This window comes from Rhinoderma darwinii, chromosome 4 (assembly GCF_050947455.1).
Source record: "Rhinoderma darwinii isolate aRhiDar2 chromosome 4, aRhiDar2.hap1, whole genome shotgun sequence".
NCBI lineage: Eukaryota > Metazoa > Chordata > Amphibia > Anura > Rhinodermatidae > Rhinoderma > Rhinoderma darwinii.
The window spans coordinates 29240973-29264255 of record NC_134690.1 but is presented as its reverse complement, the minus strand read 5'-3'; the positions used below and the strand labels follow the sequence as shown (position 1 = coordinate 29264255).

The 23283-nt window shown below is 46.1% G+C and overlaps 1 protein-coding gene across 1 annotated transcript in view; it reads left to right on the top strand.

Annotated features, from left to right (window-relative positions):
- ADGRF5 (adhesion G protein-coupled receptor F5) overlaps positions 1 to 22457 on the top strand; it is a 190257-nt gene extending 167800 nt beyond the window's left edge. Inside the window, exons 16-21 of the mRNA XM_075860964.1 lie at positions 5741 to 5917; positions 8104 to 9456; positions 9951 to 9992; positions 10562 to 10621; positions 13350 to 13416; positions 18637 to 22457. Coding sequence (XP_075717079.1) covers positions 5741 to 5917; positions 8104 to 9456; positions 9951 to 9992; positions 10562 to 10621; positions 13350 to 13416; positions 18637 to 18710 — 1773 coding nt within the window. The 3' untranslated portion in view covers positions 18711 to 22457. The remainder of the gene's footprint in view (positions 1 to 5740; positions 5918 to 8103; positions 9457 to 9950; positions 9993 to 10561; positions 10622 to 13349; positions 13417 to 18636) is intronic.
- Positions 22458 to 23283: the final 826 nt, after the last annotated feature.

Here is a 23283-nt window from a genome sequence, read left to right as displayed (position 1 = left end):
GAAGTCCATTCCTCAGGTGGGATGTGACCCAGCACCACCTGCGCATAACTCTGGGCCTGTATATAGTTAAAAAAGGGGAGAGAGATGTGTGGGTATTTAATTTGTAAGTCCTGTAGGGAGAGCATTGTATGGAGCGTGGGATGCAAAAGGGCCCCCAAGGAATTAATACCATTATCATGCCAAAAGGTAAACATACGGTGTGAGGTACCCTGCTGAAACCGCAGGTTCCTGACCAGGGTCAGTGCTGGTGAGAATTGGGTGTTTAGGTGTAGCATGTGGCGGATCTTATGCCAGGTCCTCCAAATTGTAATTATGAGTGGGTTGACCCTAGAGTCAGTAGGCAACATGTCATATGGGAGATGTAGAAGGTTTATAAGGGATATCCCCGGGGTAAAAGACTGATCCACCTGAGGGGTAGTGTAGTATGAGGTGCCTTGTGCCCAGTCCGATATCACCCTGGCCAACGCCGCCAGATTATAAGTCCTAATGTTGGGGAAGTTCAGACCGCCGTTAGACCTGTGTTGTTGTAAAACATGAAACGGGATTCTCGGCCGGCCCCCCGCCCAGATAAATTCCCTGTAAAGTTTATTTATAAGCTGTTCATCCTTCGGTCTCAAGTACACAGGCAGGGATTGAAAAAGATAAAGAAGTTTAGGGAATTCCACCATTTTCAGTAAATTTGCCCTGCCCATGAATGTGAGAGAGAAGTGTTGCCAAGATTTCAATGTGGATTCTAAGGCTACAATATATTTAGAAAGATTGCAGTTATAAAGGGTAGAAGGCGCTCTAGTGATCTCAACTCCCAGGTATTTTATCGAAGAAGTGCACCATTTCAGGGAGAACTGCGATGACCATAGGGGCGTGCAAGGGCCTTTTAGAATTAGGGCTTCACTTTTATCCACGTTCAGGGTGTAGCCGGAAAGTTTCCCCAGCGTTTGTAGTTCCTCCAGGGCCCGGGATAAAGTGTGTCTGGGGTCCTTGAGCACAAGAAGAAGATCATCCGCATAAGCCGTCATCTTCAACTCGTATCTCCCCAGATGTACACCCCTGAACGTGGATGACATGGAAATGTGGTATAATAGGGGGTCTAATGACATGTTGAATAGGATAGGGGAGAGGGGACAACCCTGTTTTGTGCCCCTGAATAAATCTATCGTTTGAGAAAGGTGTCCGTTAATAAATAGGTTTGTAGTGGCCTGCGTCTGTAAGGAGTGCAGGTACGTCAGAAAGGTCTGACCAAAATTCCTACCCCGCAGCGTTTCGTTTAAAAAGGGCCAAGAGACCTTATCAAAAGCTTTTTCAGCATCTAGGCTGAGTAGCATGGTCGGAAGTTGGTCAGCCTCCTGTGCCCGCACTGTCGCAGCAATCACCGCCCGGATGCTTTTAGAGGAGTATCTGCCAGAGACGAACCCCATCTGGGAAGGGTGGGCAATTGCGGGAAGGAATGTCTGTATACGATTAGCTAAAATTTTTGACAGGAGTTTATAGTCCTGATTAAGCAGGGAGATAGGTCTGTAGGACTGGGGTAAGACTGGGTCCTTATTTGGTTTAGGGATAATTATGGTTCGAGAGTCAAAAAACGAGTCTACTACCAGGTTGTTGCGGTAAATGTCATTGAGTAAGCGAGTTAGATGTGGGACTATGTCTGGGGATAGCATCTTGTAGTACTCACTCGGAAAACCGTCTGGCCCTGGGGATTTGTGGTTGTGTGAAGAGGAGATAGCTAGGCGGACTTCCTCTTCCGAGATGTCCGCCTCTAAAAGCGTGTTTTGTTCCTCAGAGACCCTAGGCATGGAAAGAGTTTCCAAGAAGGCCTTCACTTTTGGCATATCAGTGGGAGCTGCCCTGTAGAGGTCTTCATAATACTCCGCAAATATTGCTTCAATTTTCTCAGTTTCCGAGTGTAGTGCCCCTGAGCGTGTATCCCTTGCCAGAAGCACACGGCCCGTGTTGCGTGGGGGTCGCGTGAGATATGCCAATAGGGATCCTACCCTGTTGCCCCACCTGTAAAATTTGTTTTGGGAGGTCTTCACCTGCCACATTGCGTGCCCCTGTAAGAAAGTGTTCAGTAGGCCCTGCGCATCTAAGAATTCTTTTTTAGAGTCAGGGGTGGGGTTGCCCGCGTGTATGGATTGTGCTCTAAGGAGATTAGATTGTAAATCGAGAAGTTGTGTCTGTGTTTTCTTACGTTTTAAGTTTACATAACTTATTATATGCCCCCTCATCACTGCTTTAGAAGCCAACCATATCAAGGCTACATCATCTAGCTGCTGGCTGTGATCTTGGATATAGTTATTCCAGTGTGTTTTTAGGTAGCTTCTGAAGTCCTCTGACTCATAAAGGTATGATGGGAACCTCCACAGATTCGTCCGGGGCATAGGGGGCAGCCCCTCTAAGGTTAGGGATACAAGGGCGTGATCTGATATGGCGATGGGTCGGATATCCGTCCGTGTTACTCTTGAAAACAAGCCTGTAGTGAGCATTATATAATCGATTCTGGAAAAAGAGTCGTGTACTGCAGAGTAAAACGTATAATCTCTCACTTGTGGATTATGGAGTCTCCAGGGGTCACATAAGGAGAGATGCTCCATGAAGAAGGCCATCTGCGAACTGGGAGGGGAGTCTGCATGGTCTCCACCCGATCTATCGAGGGGAGGGTAAGAAGCTAGATTATAGTCTCCAGCCACAATCAGGTCCGAACATTCCCTTTGCAGCAAGAATTCCAGTAGTTTAGGATAAAAACCGTCAGTCGTCAGGTTGGGGGCGTAAATGTTAAGAAGAGAGTACGATTTGTCAGCTACCATAAGTCGGATATATACAAAACGGCCATCGGGGTCAGAATACCTATCTTGGATGGAGTATGGCAGGCCTTTCCTGAAATATACAGCGACCCCACGTGTCTTGGTGGAGTACGTGGAGACCACTGGCGCCTCTAACCAGGATGCCCGGATAGGAACATAGTGGTCCGTTCTCCAGTGAGTTTCCTGCAAACAGATGATATCTGCGCGTTGGCGCTTTATATGTGCGAGCACTTTGCGCCGTTTTTCAGGGGTATTCAGACCTGCCACATTCCATGACACTATGTGTAGGGTGGGGGGTGTATGGGACTCATGTGATGTGCTTATTAGGGTACTCATCCTGTGTCTAGACGTATGACTTCTGTCAATATGATCCAAACGCTATTACGACGCCACTTCCCGTCCCAGCGAGCGCGAAGTGTAGTCAGCATACAAGAACGGGGGGACCGTTTCCGGTCACAAGAGGCTACAGGTAACCTAAAAGAGAGAGGCGGCAAGCATGAAAATCTAACCATAAAAAAACAAAATAACATCATCATACCAGTAAGTACATTACAGTGAGTGAGGTGGGTACTATAAACCCTCCCCCATCTACAGGCGAAGAAAAACAGATAGCTTCCATAGAGCAAACCAAGGGTCTCAAGACCCATTTAACCAACAAGAAGCCAATAGGCCAGAAAGTGAACCGACTCCGCCACAGTATAATGAATATATATCAGTCCGCCACCACTGGAGGATATCTTCTGGCAGCTTCCTCCGGGGAGTCGTACAGCCGGGCCCGACCATTCTCCACCACACGTAATTTTGCCGGATATAACAGCTGAAAACGGATATTGTGATCATGGAGATGTTTACAGATCGGTGTGAAAGCTTTGCGCTTCTGGGACACTTGAATCGAAAAGTCCTGAAACATTAAGATTTTGTGGCCTTGAACCCGAAGCTCTGGGGCCTGTCTGTACGCCCTGAGGATCCTTTCTTTAACTGTCCAGTTATGGTAGCGGGCTATGACAGCCCTCGGCCTGCCCCCCCCACCCTGGTCTCTCCTCTGTCCTAGGCGGTGGGCCCGCTCAATGGACAGGGGATCTTCCGGCGTTTGGACTCCAAGAGCCCTGGGCAAATCAGTGGACAAATACTTGGCAAGTGTTTCTGCCGTAACCTCCTCCGGGATACCAACAAATCGCAGGTTATTGCGCCTTTCTCGATTTTCCAAATCATCTAGTTTTTCTTGCAGTGTGCGAATAAGGACATCTTGATGGGTGGTTAGACCCTCCAGGCGAGTCACCTCCGTCTCACAGGACATGGTTCTGGTCTCCAAGTCCCCCAGCTTCTGGGAATTTGCGGTCACCTGTGCCAGCACCGTGTTAATAGAGGATTGTAGAAGGTCCAATCTTTTGTCAAAGATAGGGATGATGAGGCGGGATACCTCTTGTGCCACTTCAGCGGCCTGGATGTGCATTAACGATACTTGGGAAGACGGACTCGGAGGCCCTGAAAGATTTGGTGGTGTTATGTCTCCAGACACTGACTCGCCGGAAGGCGTCCCCTGGTGTGATTGTGCGGCTGCCACGGCCAGGCCCTTTGATGAGCCCTTCTTCCGCTGTGTAGACTGCATCGTGGAGGCTGTCGCGGCAGAAGGAAGCGCCGTCGAGGAGGATCGGGTGGCTCTAGCCTGCCCAGATTTATTCAAGTACTTGTCCATCCAGCAGATGGTAAAGGCCAGGCGGGCCGAGGGCTTTTATATACGGGATAAGTGCACTGTGGGGGAGGGCCGCTCAACTCACATATACAGCGGCATGAAGATCATCAAAAGCAGGAGAGGGTCCCCCAGAAAACCAAGCACACGTCCCAGGAGGGATTTTCTATGGTTATTCCCACCGCTCTTCACAGGTCTCACCCCAGGATGTCTAGGCAGTAGGTGAGGTAGTGGCTATGTCAGCAGAAAGTTGTAAATTAGGCATCCATACAGCGTTTCAGGGTATGATTTGCCACGCAGACTTTGTCCCCTCTCAGTGGGCAGTGAGTGCAGGGATATAGAGCAGTCCTGTGTTATGTGTAATTAAGTCCTCAGCAGCCTGCAGGGTGTATTTGCTGTGTAGCAGGGTCTACCAGCAAGGGGATAGGGAGATATGTGCCTCCTCCTCCCCCCCCCCCGTTTAACTTATCTGTGCCGGTCCGGATCGGCTTGCCCACCGACTCCCTTCGGTGTCCTCCTGCGGCAGCTTCCTCACATCCAAGCCCTGCTATGGGCCGAGAAGCAGGCGTTCAGGTCCGCGGCCCGCCCGTGCTCTGCGATCTCCCGCCTGCAGTGGGAACACCACGTGGTCCGCTCTCCAAGATGGCGGGGTCCAGCCTCACCACCGCGCGCGGCGTCTCTGTGCCCACTCTCCGGGCCGACTTCCAGTGCCCTTATGTCGCTCCCGCGACTCAGCAGACCGGGCTCCTCTGCTTCTGCCCAAAGTCCACGCTGTGCGGCTCCGGTTTCTCGTCCGCCGGGCCGAGTTCTCAACAGCCTGCGGGAGCTCAACTAAAATGCGGCCACCTTGATCTGTTCACAGCTTTTAAACATAGATGGCCTATCCGCTGATGAGCATTATAAAGGAGCCTTGGTGCTCCTGAGTGCGCCGCATGTCCTTTATTGTTTACACAGGCATAATGAACGCTATGCACCTCAGTCCCATATAAGTAAGCGAGCGCCGCAACTCCATCCATGTTCTAATCAGCCTTTGTCCCAGAAGTGGGACCTCTACCGATCAAACATTGATTGCCTACACTTAAGAGAACCCCTCCAAAGCAAGAGTGACCGCAGAGGTTACACGCTCCAAAAGCCGACTATGATTTCCTGTGTATTCATAAATCCAGAAAATTCATCTTATTTAGTGGTGTTGTATCAAAGCGCGCATCATTAATGAAACAACATTCATCAAACTACTTTGTCTCTCCAGACCTTGACAAGCCCCATGGCTAAAGACGAAGTTCCTCTTGTCCTTGGGAATCTAAGCGCCACAGTAATTTCAGACAAAAAAAATATAACGGCATCAGAATATGATATAAAACTCGTGGTGGACTTATTACAAACAGTGGAAGGTGCTCTTGAGATAGTGGAGACGCCTGTGATGGAGGTAAGACTTTACCACAAATGTTATTATTTCATTGCCTGCACTGGAACGGGGCTGTTCACCCACAACCGGACGCTGCTGAGAGAACTTTCACGGCCAAGGACGTAGATAATACGTCATGACTTTGAACGCAGCCATGACTAGAATAGAGAGCTAAAACAAAGACCTAGTATCACATTAAAGTGTACTTGTACTTTCATAAAACTTTTGACGTGTCATAGTGACATATCAGAAGTTTTGATCAGTGGGAGTCCGAGCACTGAGACCCTATCCGACCTCTAAAATGAAGCGGCAGAAGCTCTCGGGTGAGCGCTGAGCCTCTTTGTTTCTGATCGGCTTTACTCGGCTTTCCTCGGAAAGCAGAGTGAGCGGTTTCGGACTTATAGACTTTCTATTGAGACCGTACACCGCACGCTCGGCTTTCCAAGGAAGGCCAATCAAAAACTAAGCGGCACGGCACCCCCCATGAGCACTTCTGAATGTCATAAGTGTGAAAATTGTAGAAGCATCGAATGGGTTAAAGTGTTCACCTTTTAAACACCTTTGAACTAATCTCCATATAAAGTTGAGTCACTTTGTATATACATTACATTACTTATTTTGTACTGATCCTAAATTAAAGCCTGCAATATACCCCAGAGCTGCACTCACTATTCTGCTGGTGGAGTCACTGTGTACATACATTACATTACTTATTTTGTACTGATCCTAAATTAAAGCCTGCAATATACCCCAGAGCTGCACTCACTATTCTGCTGGTGGAGTCACTGTGTACATACATTACATTACTTATTTTGTACTGATCCTAAATTAAAGCCTGCAATATACCCCAGAGCTGCACTCACTATTCTGCTAATGGAGTCACTGTGTACATACATTACATTACTTATCCTGTACTGATCCTGAGTTACATCTTTTATTATACTCCAGAGCTGCACTCACTATTCTGCTAATGGAGTCACTGTGTACATACATTACATTACTTATCCTGTACTGATCCTGAGTTACATCCTGTATTATATTCCAGAGCTGCACTCACTATTCTGCTGGTGGAGTCACTGTGTACATACATTACATTACTTATCCTGTACTGATCCTGAGTTACATCCTGTATTATACTCCAGAGCTGCACTCACTATTCTGCTAATGGAGTCACTGTGTACATACATTACATTACTTTTCTTATATGGATCCTGAGTTACATCCTGTATTATACTCCAAGGCTGCATTTACTTGAGTGGAACTGTGCTGCAGGTCCCCGCATAGCCGGTGGCTGCAAGCGCAGCTATGGAGAGAAAAACTGTGGAGGGGAAGCTGCGCTAAATCAGTACTGTGTCCCCTTCAGTATCAGGATTGGTGGGGGTCCCAGCAGTTGGACCCGCATCAATCCAAAAGTGATGGCATATCCTAACAACATACAGTCACTTTCTAACCCTCTAATAGAAAAAATGGTCAGAGCTCTCAGTGTAATTGGGGCCCATTCTAAGTTTTACTATGGGGTGCTATCAATCCTACCGTTTTTTGTGTACATTTCCTTTGCAGACTCTACATAGCTACAAACTATAAACACTGTGTAGAAGAAGGGACAGCGGAAGTGAAGTAACATATGACTGCAGGATCTGAATACAGACAGGATTTGTTTGTATACTGTAACCATAAAGACACATAGTTCTGCAGAGGAGATACAGGACACTATGCCCAAATACTTCATATGCAATATCTTTCTGAGGGACTATAACATTCTTCTCCAGGACTATAACATTGGTGGCCTATCCTTAGGATAGGCCATCAATATGTGATCTGTGGGGGTCCAACCTCCGATCGACACAATGAAAGGGCCGTGAAGGTCGTAAGGGTTCCCGGAGGTCAGGCTCCCACCGATTGAACACTGGTGGCCTATGCTAAGGATAGTCCATCAATGTTATAGTCCTTGAGAACCCCCATTAAAACTGAAGTGAAACAATGATGCCAATGAAAGCGTGGATCTCCAGAGATGGGTCAGAGGGGGCTTAAAAATGCTAGTAGCAGTAGCTGGAATTTTATACGTAAGAGTCCTTTATAGGTTCTTGCCACCCAGTGTAAAGGGAGATAGAACCAAACGGGCCCCCCCCCTCTCTCCAAGGACCGTATAGAAAATTCATAATTGTCTTTAATTTAACATTGCTACATCTACTGTATATTCTTTTCAGAATTTTCTTCTGACCGTCAACATTGTCGTGGACAATACAACAACTTGGCAACGGGTTCCAGTTCAAGAGCAATCGAATCTTCTCTTATCTGTAGAGAGATTTGCAAAAAAGTTATCAATCAGTGGACAAGTAAATATTGCAAATAACAGCAACGTTCAATTATTCGGCAATATTATAAGTAACTTAACCGATTACAAGGCAGATTTCAACTTTAGCCAATCACACAACTTAACGGGGAATGTTTTGATTAATAAAACGGCCCTAAGTTCTTTCTCACCAAATGCCACCATCGTAAGCATTGCTTATGCTACATTGAAGGACATTTTGAAAGCTGGAAATAACTCCTCTATACATGGGATCATCAATGGTTGTGTCATGACTACAATAGTGAGGGGCAACTATAGCAATTTCCCCATTGTGATGGATTTCAAAAAGAATGACACGGAATTGAATAAAACGGCATGCGTGTTTTGGAATTTTACCATCCAAAACTGGGACGGTACTGGCTGCCGCTCTGAGTTCAATAATGACAGCTCAATGGTAACATGTGTTTGTGATCACCTGACTTCATTCTCCATTCTTATGTCCTCCGAGTACAATCCAATTCCAGAAGAAGAAAAAATTTTGACCTATATTTCCTACTTCGGGTTGGGCATCTCAATCTTAAGTCTGGTCATCTGTATCATCATCGAAGCTATAGTCTGGAAATCTGTAACCAAGAATAAGACCTCGTATATGCGTCACGTCTGCATCATGAACATTGCTGTGACTCTCCTGATGGCCGACATCTGGTTTATCGTTGGTATTTCCATGTCCGCTAGTGGAAAGGTCGATGCTTGTGTGGCAGCTACTTTTTTCACACACGTTTTTTACCTGTGTACCTTTTTCTGGATGTTAACCATGGGGCTTATCCTGTTCTATCGTCTTATGTGTGTGTTCCATGACTTAAGCAAGACGGTCATGATGGGCATCTCATTTTTCTTGGGTTACGGATGTCCTATCATTATTTCGGTAATTACAGTGGCAGTCACCCAACCCAGCAAAATTTATACCGCTAGCAATGCGTGTTGGCTCAACATGAAAGAGAGCAGCGCGTTTCTTGCTTTCGTCATTCCAGCATTGAGCATTTTATTGGTTAATTTCATTACGTTGTTTGTGGTGATCATAAAAGTCCTCAGACCTTCTGTAGGTGACAAGCCAAAAAAAGATGAGAAGAGCTCCTTAAATCATATTGCAAAATGTATATTGATCCTAACGCCACTTCTTGGACTCACTTGGGGACTTGGAATAGGAACAATGTTCATCAACACCATTGCGATGCATGGAATATTCTCAGCATTGAATTCACTCCAGGTAAGATGAAAGCTTCTACCTAAACTTGTCCCTCAATGTCTCTTGAAGAGTAGGGTCTGTCACAGAAGTGGCCAAACTTTATCTCTATGGGGTTTACTTCTTATGGAGCCTGAGTTAGGTGATCTTCCATGGGTTCAGGGACAGGTGCATGTGGCACGAAGAGGACACTGCTGCTAATTTTTCCATTCCCTTTTTCTCATGTCCCATTGCCCCTTAATAGCAATTGCAGCCCCTGCTTTATACACAATGACCTGCAGCACGCCTCCTTTAGACGTAGTATGATGAGTACTCTGGACGACCATAAATGACACGGATGGCCAATTGATTTCAATGGGTGCGGCTAAATTCTTTATATGGGGACCAGTTAAATTAAATGGGGTTGTCCAATCTGGCCCCATGAATGAACATTATAATAAATAATAATATTAACTAGATGACATCATGGTATGTAACATCTCAAATCTCTACAATCTGCTGTTGTTTTTGTCTTTTAGGGATTATTTATTCTGCTGTTTGGATGTTTGATGGATAAAAAGGTAACGCGGAAATATTTCTACAGTGATTCCTATATAAATCCTAGCTTTTATTTCACATCTTTTATATAAGATGTTTTATAGCCTGGGATCCAAAATGTCAATGTGGCGTTTTATAGGGACCTCCAGTGTCAGCATTCTAGAAATAGTTGTCCACAGGGTCAGAACACCCCACCTGGTACTAGAGGAACCTCCAGTGCGCCCAGGCTCTGAAACAATCATGGGTCACTAAGGTCCAGCAGAGGACAATGCCACTTGGAGGTGACTTTGACTTGTCCACTTTTTATGGGTTGATTGTACTGTGTCGGATACATCAGCTCAGCCACGAACACTGGAATGGACCTACTGCAGTACCAGGCACAGCTACGCACGTATGGACATTGCTGTGTCAGGTACTGCAGTGAAGAAGCCTACTTTGTCATGCTGGTTGGTGGGGGTGCGTGGGTGGGACCCAAACCAATCGTACATTGATGGCCTATCCCAAGAATGTACTGTTATATCATGGAAAATCCCTTTAGGCACTGCCAAAAAAATCTTATACCAAATTTCTCTCTCTTTGTCAAAAATGTTAGGTACGAGACGCGTTATTCAGCAGATTTTCAGTCTCCAGATGGTCTTCACAACAGACAAAGGTATGGAAACTTTCTGCTCATAGTTGTGACAAAATACTCAAAAACAACTTTCAGTAAGTTACAGCTTAAAAAAAGATTCAGCCACTGCGATTGGTAATTAGACGGAAACAGTTTGTCCCATCTGACTTCCCTAGCTGATCTCCAAGGTTTAGGGAGGTCTATGCACTGTGACCTGCAGATCTCAGAATTAGCATCATTCTTAAAGCAATTGTTCATATGGGAAAACCCTTTTAAAGGCAACCTTGACATATATCTACTTGCAGCATGTTATAGATCAGGAGGATCTGAGCAGATTGATATTTAGTTTTATGTTAAATCTCCGGGTCTATGTCCAGTGGGCGGTCCTACTTTGTGATTGACAGCTATCCCTGTGTGGACACTTAGATTTGAAAATCTGTCAATCACTGTGAGTAGGCAGGGGAAGCAGGACTCACAGGGTCTCTCTGAGTAGACAGGGAAGCAGGACTCACAGACCTTCTCTATGAGTAGGCAGGGAAGCAGGGCTCACAGGCTTTCTATATGAGTAGACAGGAAAGCAGGACTCACAGGCTTTCTCTGTGAGTAGGCAGGGAAGCAGGACTCACAGGCTTTCTATATGAGTAGGCAGGGAAGCAGGACTCACAGGCTTTCTCTGTGAGTAGGCAGGGAAGCAGGACTCACAGGCCTTCTCTATGAGGGGCAGGGAGAGCAGGACTCACAGGCTTTCTCTATGACGGGCGGGCAGAGCAGGACTCACAGGCTTTCTCTATGACGGGCGGGCAGAGCAGGACTCACAGGCTTTCTCTATCAGGGATGGGGAGAGCAGGACTCACAGGCTTTCTCTATCAGGGGTGGGGAGAGCAGGACTCACAGGCTTTCTCTATCCGGGGTGGGCAGAGCAGGACTCACAGGCTTTCTCTATGAGGGGTGGGGAGAGCAGGACTCACAGGCTTCCTCTATAAGAGCGGGGAGAGCAGGACTCACAGGCTTTCTCGATGAGGGGCAGGGAGAGCAGGACTCACAGGCTTTCTCTATGATGGGCGGGCAGAGCAGGACTCACAGTCTTTCTCTATGAGGAGTGGGGAGAGCAGGAGTCACAGGCTTTATGAGGGGTGGGGAGAGCAGGACTCACAGGCTTCTTCTATAAGAGCGGGCAGAGTAGGACTCACAGGCTTCCTCTATAAGAGCACGGAGAGCAGGACTCACAGGCTTTCTCTATGACGGACGGGCAGAGCAGGACTCACAGGCTTTCTCTATGAGGGGTGGGAGAGCAGGACTCACAGGCTTTATGAGGGGTGGGGAGAGCAGGACTCACAGGCTTTCTCTATGAGGGGTGGGAGAGCAGGAGTCACAGGCTGCCTCTATAAGAGTGGGGAGAGCAGGTCTGACAGGCTTTCTCTATGAGGGGCGGGCAGAGCAGGACTCACAGGCTTTCTCTATCAGGGATGGGGAGAGCAGGACTCACAGGCTTTCTCTATGAGGGGTGGGGAGAGAAGGACTCACAGGCTTCCTCTATAAGAGCGGGGAGAGCAGGACTCACAGGCTTTCTCGATGAGGGGCAGGGAGAGCAGGACTCACAGGCTTTCTCTATGACGGGCGGGCAGAGCAGGACTCACAGGCTTTCTCTATGAGGAGTGGGGAGAGCAGGACTCACAGGCTTCTTCTATAAGAGCGGGGAGAGTAGGACTCACAGGCTTCCTCTATAAGAGCAGGGAGATCAGGACTCACAGGCTTTCTCTATGACGTGCGGGCAGAGCAGGACTCACAGGCTTTCTCTATGAGGGGTGGGAGAGCAGGACTCACAGGCTTTATGAGGGGTGGGGAGAGCAGGACTCACAGGCTTCCTCTATAAGAGCGGGGAGAGCAGGACTCACAGGCTTTCTCGATGAGGGGCAGGGAGAGCAGGACTCACAGGCTTTCTCTATGACGGGCGGGCAGAGCAGGACTCACAGGCTTTCTCTATGAGGAGTGGGGAGAGCAGGACTCACAGGCTTCTTCTATAAGAGCGGGGAGAGTAGGACTCACAGGCTTCCTCTATAAGAGCAGGGAGATCAGGACTCACAGGCTTTCTCTATGACGGGCGGGCAGAGCAGGACTCACAGGCTTTCTCTATGAGGGGTGGGAGAGCAGGACTCACAGGCTTTATGAGGGGTGGGGAGAGCAGGACTCACAAGCTTTCTCTATGAGGGGTGGGAGAGCAGGACTCAGAGGCTGCCTCTATAAGAGCGGGGAGAGCAGGACTGACAGGCTTTCTCTATGAGGGGCGGGCAGAGCAGGACTCACAGGCTTTCTCTATGAGGGGTGGGGAGAGCAGGACTCACAGGTTCACTTTCAGCTAGGCATATTATTTTCTCAGTGGATTTATTGAAGATTGAATGTCCACTTATCCTCTTTTTGCTATGGAAATAAACACGCATGTTTGGACGTGTTCATGATTGGAGAGGTGCCGGATGCATAGCGTTTGGCTGAAAGACGTGGAATATGAATGTCCAGCAATAGGGTGAGACCACGTGTTGTAGTTTTGTTGCTTAGTTTTGCTGTGATTTTTTCAAAAATTTCATCAAATCTGCAATAGAACTGCTAAGCATGGCCTCATCCTTTGGATATGTGACGTAGTAATAATAGGACTAATAATGTGAGGAATGCTCAGCGATTGCTGTCCCTTCTGAGAATTATATGGTACAGGGGACTGAGAGCTCATCTACAAGTGATGTCTGGTTTTAATGACCTTTCAATGCTCTTATTGCAGACGTCCAATCTCAGCTCTGCAGATCCTGTGTTTTCAAAAGGAGTTATCAATTTGTTTTCTAAAAAAGGTTAGTATAAACAGCAAAAATAAGTAACGATATCTATAAACATTTATAAACAAGACTTTTTTCTAAGTTATTTCATTTTTTATTTTAGATGCTATGAAGCAATAACTAACATGGTTGTGAATGTGGGCAGAGGCTACAAGTATTAAAGATGCAAGTTATATTATTGTTAATGTACGATAGATAGATAGATAGATAGATAGATAGATAGATAGATAGATAGATAGATAGATAGATACAGTGGCGTAACTACCGCCGTAGCAGCAGTAGCGGCTGCTACGGGGGCCGCGGCATGAGGGGGCCCGTGTCGCCCGCCGGCACGGGCCCCCACCATGGCCGGAGGCTCCGCTAGCAGCCGCTATGGCTGCTACAGCGGGACGCCACTGAACACTACGGCAGAGCAGGGAGGTATCTCCCCGCTCTGACATTAACTGGTTCCCAACCGCTGGCTATATTTTTACAGCCAGCGGTCAGGGTCCTTAAAACCCGAGCCATAGACTTTCTACGGCTCGGGTTTTAACTTGCTGCCCGCGCGATCGGGCAGCTGAATGTCGGGTCTCCGGCTGTCAGTGACTGCCGGGGACCCTGAGGAGAGGATAGAAGCAGCTTTCGCTGCTTCTGTCTTCTCTGATCACTTGTACACAGCGCTGAATGCGCGCTGTGTACAGGAATAGAGACAGCAGCAGCGGCGCTGTCTCTATTCCTCCCGGTGATCATGTGACTGGTCACATGATCGCCGGGTGCCGTTAGTGACAGACTGCTGCTGGGTCTTACTAGACCCAGCACAGCCCTATTAGTGACAATCGTCACTATGAGAGGGCTGATTTCCCCTGTAACTGGGGCTGCTGTGCAACTCCAGTTACAGTGGAAAAGATGGTGTAAAAGAAAGAGAAAATATATATAAAGTTCCCCAAAGGTCTTCTTTGACCTTTGAGGGACAGACCATAGTAATAAAAAAATAATGAAGTAAAGTGCAAAAAAATAGAAATAATAAATACACATAAAATACCCACCCCAAAAAAAAACGTTCCCCCCCTCCAATCATTGTTGTAACGCTAGCGCTGACCCAATTACCCTAATACAGACATGTAATATATAAAAATTTACGGTAGACAATGACGATCACAAATAAAAGGTCTATTTTGGGTAAAACTATGTTATTACCAAAAAAAAAATAGCTGAAATGTAAAAAAGCTTATTTTTTTACTATTATTTTCAAACTTTATGAATAAAAATTCTAAAATAGCAAAAAAGGTGTGTATAAAATTGATAAAAAAAGAAACCTGCATTGTCTACGGAAAAAACGTCGCAAAAATCACGTCGTTCGCCCAACAAATAAAAAAGTTATAGCCATTTAACTAACACGTGCTAAAAAGGGCTAAACGATGTCTGGTCCTGAAGGTGCAAAATAGAGCAAAAGACATGTATCCCCCCCCCTCTCCACAGGACATGTATCCCCCCCCCCTCTCCACAGGACATGTATCCCCCCCCCCCTCTCCACAGGACATGTATCCCCCCCCCTCTCCACAGGACATGTATCCCCTCTCTCTCCACAGGATCTCCACAGGTCATGTATCCCCTCTCCACAGGACATGTATCCCCCCCCCCCCCTATCCACAGGACATGTATCCCCTCTCTCTCCACAGGATCTCCACAGGACACGTATCCCCTCTCCACAGGACATGTATCCCCTCTCCACAGGATCTCCACAGGACACGTATCCCCTCTCCACAGGACATGTATCCCCCCCCCCTATCCACAGGACATGTATCCCCTCTCCACAGGACATGTATCCCCTCTCCACAGGACATGTATCCCCTCCCTCTCCACAGGACACGTATCCCCTCTCCACAGGACATGTATCCCCTCTCCACAGGACATGTATCCCCTCCCTCTCCACAGGACACGTATCCCCTCTCCACAGGACATGTATCCCCTCTCCACAGGACAGGTATCCCCTCTCCACAGGATCTCCACAGGACATGTATCCCCTCTCCACAGGATCTCCACAGGACATGTATCCCCTCTCCACAGGACATGTATCCCCTCTCCACAGGATCTCCACAGGACATGTATCTCCTCTCCACAGGACATGTATCCCCTCTCCACAGGACATGTATCCCCTCTCCACAGGACATGTATCCCCTCTCCACAGGACATGTATCCCCTCTCCACAGGATATCCACAGGACATGTATCCCCTCTCCACAGGATCTCCACAGGACATGTATCCCCTCTTCACAGGATATCCACAGGATAGGGGATACATGTGTGATCGCTGGCATTGATAGGGAGAACGGGGGACTGAAAGTCCCCTGAAGTTCTCCATCACAAACCTCGGACTTCCGGGGTCTGTGTCGGGGTCTGTGTCGCTGCTTCTGTCTTCTCTGATCACTTGTACACAGCGCTGAATGCGCGCTGTGTACAGGAATAGAGACAGCAGCAGCGGCGCTGTCTCTATTCCTCCCGGTGATCATGTGACTGGTCACATGATCGCCGGGTGCCGTTAGTGACAGACTGCTGCTGGGTCTTACTAGACCCAGCACAGCCCTATTAGTGACAATCGTCACTATGAGAGGGCTGATTTCCCCTGTAACTGGGGCTGCTGTGCAACTCCAGTTACAGTGGAAAAGATGGTGTAAAAGAAAGAGAAAATATATATAAAGTTCCCCAAAGGTCTTCTTTGACCTTTGAGGAACAGACCATAGTAATAAAAAAATAATGAAGTAAAGTGCAAAAAAATAGAAATAATAAATACACATAAAATACCGACCCCAAAAAAAAACGTTCCCCCCCTCCAATCATTGTTGTAACGCTAGCGCTGACCCAATTACCCTAATACAGACATGTAATATATAAAAATTTACGGTAGACAATGACGATCACAAATAAAAGGTCTATTTTAGGGTAAAACTATGTTATTACCAAAAAAAAAATAGCTGAAATGTAAAAAAGCTTATTTTTTTACTATTATTTTCAAACTTTATGAATAAAAATTCTAAAATAGCAAAAAAGGTGTGTATAAAATTGATAAAAAAAGAAACCTGCATTGTCTACGGAAAAAACGTCGCAAAAATCACGTCGTTCGCCCAACAAATAAAAAAGTTATAGCCATTTAACTAACACGTTCTAAAAATGGCTAAACGATGTCTGATCCTGAAAGTGCAAAATAGAGCAAAAGACATGTATCCCCCCCCCCTCTCCACAGGACATGTATCCCCCCCCCTCTCCACAGGACATGTATCCCCTCTCTCTCCACAGGATCTCCACAGGACATGTATCCCCTCTCCACAGGACATGTATCCCCCCCCCCCTATCCACAGGACATGTATCCCCTCTCTCTCCACAGGATCTCCACAGGACACGTATCCCCTCTCCACAGGACATGTATCCCCTCTCCACAGGATCTCCACAGGACATGTATCCCCTCCCTCTCCACAGGACACGTATCCCCTCTCCACAGGACATGTATCCCCTCTCCACAGGACATGTATCCCCTCCCTCTCCACAGGACACGTATCCCCTCTCCACAGGACATGTATCCCCTCTCCACAGGACAGGTATCCCCTCTCCACAGGATCTCCACAGGACATGTATCCCCTATCCACAGGACATGTATCCCCTCTCTCTCCACAGGATCTCCACAGGACACGTATCCCCTCTCCACAGGACATGTATCCCCTCTCCACAGGATCTCCACAGGACACGTATCCCCTCTCCACAGGACATGTATGCCCCCCCCCCTATCCACAGGACATGTATCCCCTCTCCACAGGACATGTATCCCCTCTCCACAGGACATGTATCCCCTCCCTCTCCACAGGACACGTATCCCCTCTCCACAGGACATGTATCCCCTCTCCACAGGACATGTATCCCCTCCCTCTCCACAGGACACGTATCCCCTCTCCACAGGACATGTATCCCCTCTCCACAGGACAGGTATCCCCTCTCCACAGGATCTCCACAGGACATGTATCCCCTCTCCACAGGATCTCCACAGGACATGTATCCCCTCTCCACAGGATCTCCACAGGAATGTATCCCCTCTCCACAGGACATGTATCCCCTCTCCACAGGATCTCCACAGGACATGTATCCCCTCTCCACAGGACATGTATCCCCTCTCCACAGGATATCCACAGGACATGTATCCCCTCTCCACAGGATCTCCACAGGACATGTATCCCCTCTCCACAGGATCTCCACAGGACATGTATCCCCTCTCCACAGGATCTCCACAGGACATGTATCCCCTCTCCACAGGATCTCCACAGGACATGTATCCCCTCTCCACAGGATATCCACAGGATAGGGGATACATGTGTGATCGCTGGCATTGATAGGGAGAACGGGGGACTGAAAGTCCCCTGAATTTCTCCATCACAAACCTCGGACTTCCGGGGTCTGTGTCGGCAGCTCCGTAGAAATAAATGGAGCGCCGGTCGTGCTTGTGCGCATGCGTGACCAGCGCTCCTTTCATTTTTATTGATCTGCGCAGATTCCGGAAGTCAGAGGTTTTTTGATGGAGAAGTTCAGGGGACTTTCAGTCCCCCGTTCTCCCTATCGCTGCCAGCGATCACTCATGTATCCCCTATCCTGTGGAGATTCTGTGGAGAGGGGATACATGTATTTTGTAGGACACACTGTAGGTCGAATTTTTTTGGGAGGGGGGACGCTGTATGGCGTTCCCTGCAGGGGGGGGGCGCTGTATGGCATTCCCTACAGGGGGGGGTGGCTGTATGGCGTTCCCTACAGTGGGGGAGCTGTATGGCGTTCTTTACAGGGGGGGCTGTATGGCGTTCCCTACAGGGGGGGCTGTATAGCGTTATCTACAGGGGGGGCTGTAAAAAAGGCACTATCTACAAGGGGGGGGTTGTGTGACACCCAGGGGAGGGGGGGCCCCAGTCAAAAGTTTGCTATGGGGCCCAGTCTTTCCTAGTTACGCCCCTGGATAGATAGATAGATAGATAGATAGATAGATAGATAGATAGATAGATAGATAGATAGATAGATAGATAGATAGATAGATATGAGATAGATATGAGATAGATATGAGATAGATATGAGATAGATATGAGATAGATATGAGATAGATATGAGATAGATATGAGATAGATATGAGATAGATAGATAGATAGATAGATAGATAGATAGATAGATAGATAGATAGATAGATAGATTTTTGGCATAACTAACTAATTATGTTTTCATCTTCTCACAGGCGTTTACAACATTTCTTCAGCCCAGGCCAGTTCATCCAGTGAGATGTCCAATTCTTACTCCCTGCTCACCTGATTGCAGTGCAGAATGTGCTTGTTTGTATTGCAGACCTGTTTTATTACTGTCCTGTCTACTGTATGCACTTTATACCGTGTCAGCGATCCCGTCACTCTGTGCATTGTATCCAGGCTTGCTATGGCTTAAGGCCTGAGTTCTTTTATTATGTTTTACATTCAGCACTCCACACATTTGCTGTAATGGTGAACTGGCGAGGCGACCTCACCACGGCATCAGCTTCTGCTTGTATTTGTCCAGTTTATTCCAGTCTGGATAAAGACGTTATGTCGATTTGGAAAGTTATGTTATATATCAATGTTAATGTAGCCTGTCAATTCATATGAACACAGTGACGTTATGTGGAATTAAGCTTATAAATATGCAGCGGACAGATTTTATCACTGTAAATGCTGCCGTTCAGTCCATAAGGACACAGTGACATCACTGGAAATATAATAGTGGCGTCAGTGATGAGACTGTCTATCAATGCACAGGACTCGGTGACATCACTGGAAATATAATAGTGGCATCAGTGATGGGACTGGCTATCAATGCACAGGACTCGGTGACATCACTGGAAATATAATAGTGGCATCAGTGATGGGACTGCCTATCAATGCACAGGACTCGGTGACATCACTGGCAATCCAACCCAAGGGATAGTGACTTTAAGATGCCTGTAAATGCACAAAGACATGGTGACATCTCTGGGAATGTAACCCCCATAATTCACATGGGCATTATGACATCTCTGAGAAGGCAGACTATCAATGCACAGGATATGGTGACATCACTGGGAATGCCACGCCCATATTTTACTAAGACAATGTGACATCACTAAGAACGACGAAGCGTATCAATGCACATGAACAGGGGGACATAATTGAGAATTCAGTCACTGAATACACAGTAAATCTAAAATCACATTACGTAGGGCATTACCAAGGGCACAAAGGGCATTATCAAGAATGGGACTGGTGAAAAAAACTGATAACTTCACTGGGATACAGTATACCAATTCATTAGGAACCAATAATATCTCTGGACTTTTACCCGATTCTCACATTAGGAGCCTGTTACATGATTAGGAATATAGACAATTAATACAAAAGTGACATCACTGGGAAAGTACCAAATAATCTGGGTGGAACCCATGGCATCACTTGTAATGCAGCTTGTCAACTCATATAAAAACAGTGACATCACTGGGAGTTTAGGCAATGATTACACCAGGAGGCTGTCCTATCATTAGACACATTGTCAATTACTACATAAGGAACCTAGTGAAACTAGTTTCACTAAGAAAGTAGCACATTAAAAGACAACTCATGGGACCTATGACATCACTGAGAATGCAGCTTGTCAATTCACAAGGAAATAGTGACATCACTGGTAGTTTAGCCAATTATAACACCAGGGGATTATCACATAATTGATCATACAGCCAAGTCATAGACAAAGAACCAGTGATGTCACGGGAATGTTTCAAATAGATTCCCACAGAGCCTATGACATCACTGAGAATATAACATGTCAATTCATATAGAACCAGTGACATCACTGAGAAGGCAGCCTTTCAATTTACTAGAAAGCAGTGATGTCATTGTTTATATTAATTTATTATAACTGTGTTCATCTAATAGGAAAATGTTTCCTTGCGCTGGAGGAAATCGCAGCATGCCTCATCAGCCATGTTTTTTTAGGTCACACCATAAACATGGCATTAGTCTGGCACCATTTATTTTTTTCAAAATCTAGTATCAGATCCAACGGGAAAGAGAAGACTCATCTTTTCATTTTGTACCTCTCTTACCTTTTGGATCCGATATTAGGTTTGGAAAATATGAATAAAATCGGAAAATGTGCGATAAGTATCGGTGATTTATCCCCCCACCCCTGTCAAGAGTAACAGAACTGTTGTACATTTTGGACCAATCCATTTTAGCATTCCTTGGTTAAGGTTCCTTTAAATATGCATCACAAATGACAAACTTCCCTTAAAATAATGTGATAATTGATGCCATCGAAGCACCTCGCTGTGTTGCCACCATATAATAACAGTGAACATGCAATATTTCCCCAAGAATCTATGTTTTGGCATATTTTTTTGGGGGGTGGAAATGTTTTTGAAAGTGTCATGTGACAGGTGGACTTTCAAAGGGGACGACCATAAATAGTTAAATGCACAGAGATGTCTCCAGGGCCAGATTATAGCATGGGCAAAAGGGGTAAATGCATTACAGCCTCCAACATTTTGGGGCTCTCCACCGCCCTATTCCCTCTCCATGTAATCTATCTTAAAGTTGTTCACTGAAAAATCACCCCTATTTCAGATCCAGATGATGGTTGGGGTATTATATACTCATATTTGGCTACTGTGTGGCACTATGTAGGCATTATTAGGGCCATATTATGTGGGCATTAAATCATGCTCTTATTTAGATAGGGTAATGTACCTTGGGCTCTGCATGAAACCCCATGGTCCTCTGAGCGATTGAAGAAGAACTGTTCACCTCCTTTTTGCAGGTCCGTGGCCGAATGGGTGGTTTAACTCTTTAGGAGCCACATATACATAAATTAATCCATTTAAAGGGCACCCGTCCTGGGTCATTAGAAGCTTTTACTTATCTGTGTCATGGTTCCCGCTGCTTTAGAGCGGATCACCCTATAGATCTATTCACTGTATAGTATGACATTATTTCTACTGTATTATAAATCTTGTATAACTCACTACATAACATGCACACTGGTTTTTTAATTTTAATTCTATCTTTTACTTATTTATTTCATGTATTTTCAATGGTATAAATGTCACTGTTTAAAGTCTCTTGTAATGTAAGACAGTGGTCTGGAATCTGCGGCTCTCCAGCTGTTGTGGAACTACAACTCCCCACAAACCCTTATAAAAGGGGTTTTCCAAGTGCATTAGTGCCCACAACGGAGACCGCAAAATCACCCTGATTATACAATTCTACTGTGATCACATGGGTGGTTTAGGGGTCTTCCGCTCATACTCCTAGTGGTCTAGAGAGGTTCTTACGGCTAAGATCTTATATCCCTGGTAGTCTAAGGTGATGAAGGGGTTATATGTTATCAACAGTGATCTAGGGCTGTTAAGGGTTAATATCTAATATTCCTGGAGTTCTAGGGTAGTTTACTGATTAACACTAAACATTATATATAATTACAGTGTCTGGTTATTATAGGATGAGGAATGGGTTAACGGAGGTGGTCTAGGGCAGGGAAGTGCACCTATAATACATTTTTATTTCATTTACATAGGTCCAGAACTCTTTATAAGGGTTGGAACTCTGGTTGTCTGAGACAGCGCACCAAATCCCTTGCTTTCCTTTACACCTCCATAGAGCAACATGATAAAATTCTGTCTGCCTAGAGCAGCCACTAGAGGGAGCTCACTGCATTAGTATTTATACAGCTTCAAATTAACTCATATGTAGTGAGCTCCCCCTAGTGGTGACAGAATTTTAATATTTATCTCAATGTTTTATTCTGAACTGCTCAGAGGGGAGGTTTCCAGTACTAGGTACCCCTTACAGCAGTGTGCCCCAGAGGGCATGCTGGGAGTTGTAAATTCACAACAGCCGAAGAGGGACACGTTGCAGTCCACTGATGTAAATTATTATTTAATCTCATGCCAGTCTATCATCTGTTTCCTACAAAATGTCTATTGAAATAAAAATTAAAAAAACAAAAAACAAAACATAGTGGTCTGGGTAATCAGTAAAGTAGACAAAAATGAACAAAGTTTTATTGCTTTATTGGTCTAGGTTTTTATTATGTATTTATTATTATAGATATTGTGTTAACACTGCGGCCCAGAGCTATGCATTTTCTAAGCCTTTCTTGAAGCGTATCCTATCCGTGTCATTCTCTTCTATTGCAGTGTATAGCAGGGAAAGTGCAACAGTCCAATCATACTAATGTAGCTGTCATAGTGGCCTTAAAGGGGTTGTACAAGATTAGCAAGATTTTCTAGAAATAGCACCACTCTTGTCTGTGGTTGTGTCTGGTATTGCACTCACCTCACTCCCATTTATTTGAATACCAGAACTACAATACCAAGCACCGCCTCTCTTCTAATCCCAGACAACCCCTTTAAATATATGATGGGCATTGGTAAGAATTAGATACAGTATATAAGCTGTATAAATGTACTGTTCCCCTAAACTACACACTCAGATACCATAATATAAACACTATAGGGACTCCTGTCACATTAAAAGGGTTGTAAGCTTTCGGTCCCTCAACAAAATGCTGATCAAAGGATGTTCTGCTGCAGGGATTCCCAGAGATCAGCTGTTATCTGTGCAGGAGTCTGGCATCAAGTTTTTAATTCTCCTGCAGCGCCCCCACAGGCAAAATGAAGCATTACACAGTTGTTATTGAAATCAATGGGCTTTTCCTGTATAGTATGTACAGACCAGGTCCTCCAGTGCAACAGACACTCTTTGTAGCTGCTTTCTGTTCTGGTTAACCCCTTAATGACCGTCTATACGTGTTTTCACAGCGACCATTAAGGGTACTTATGCCAGAGCGCCGCCTTTTCACAGCGGCGCTTCGGCATAAGATA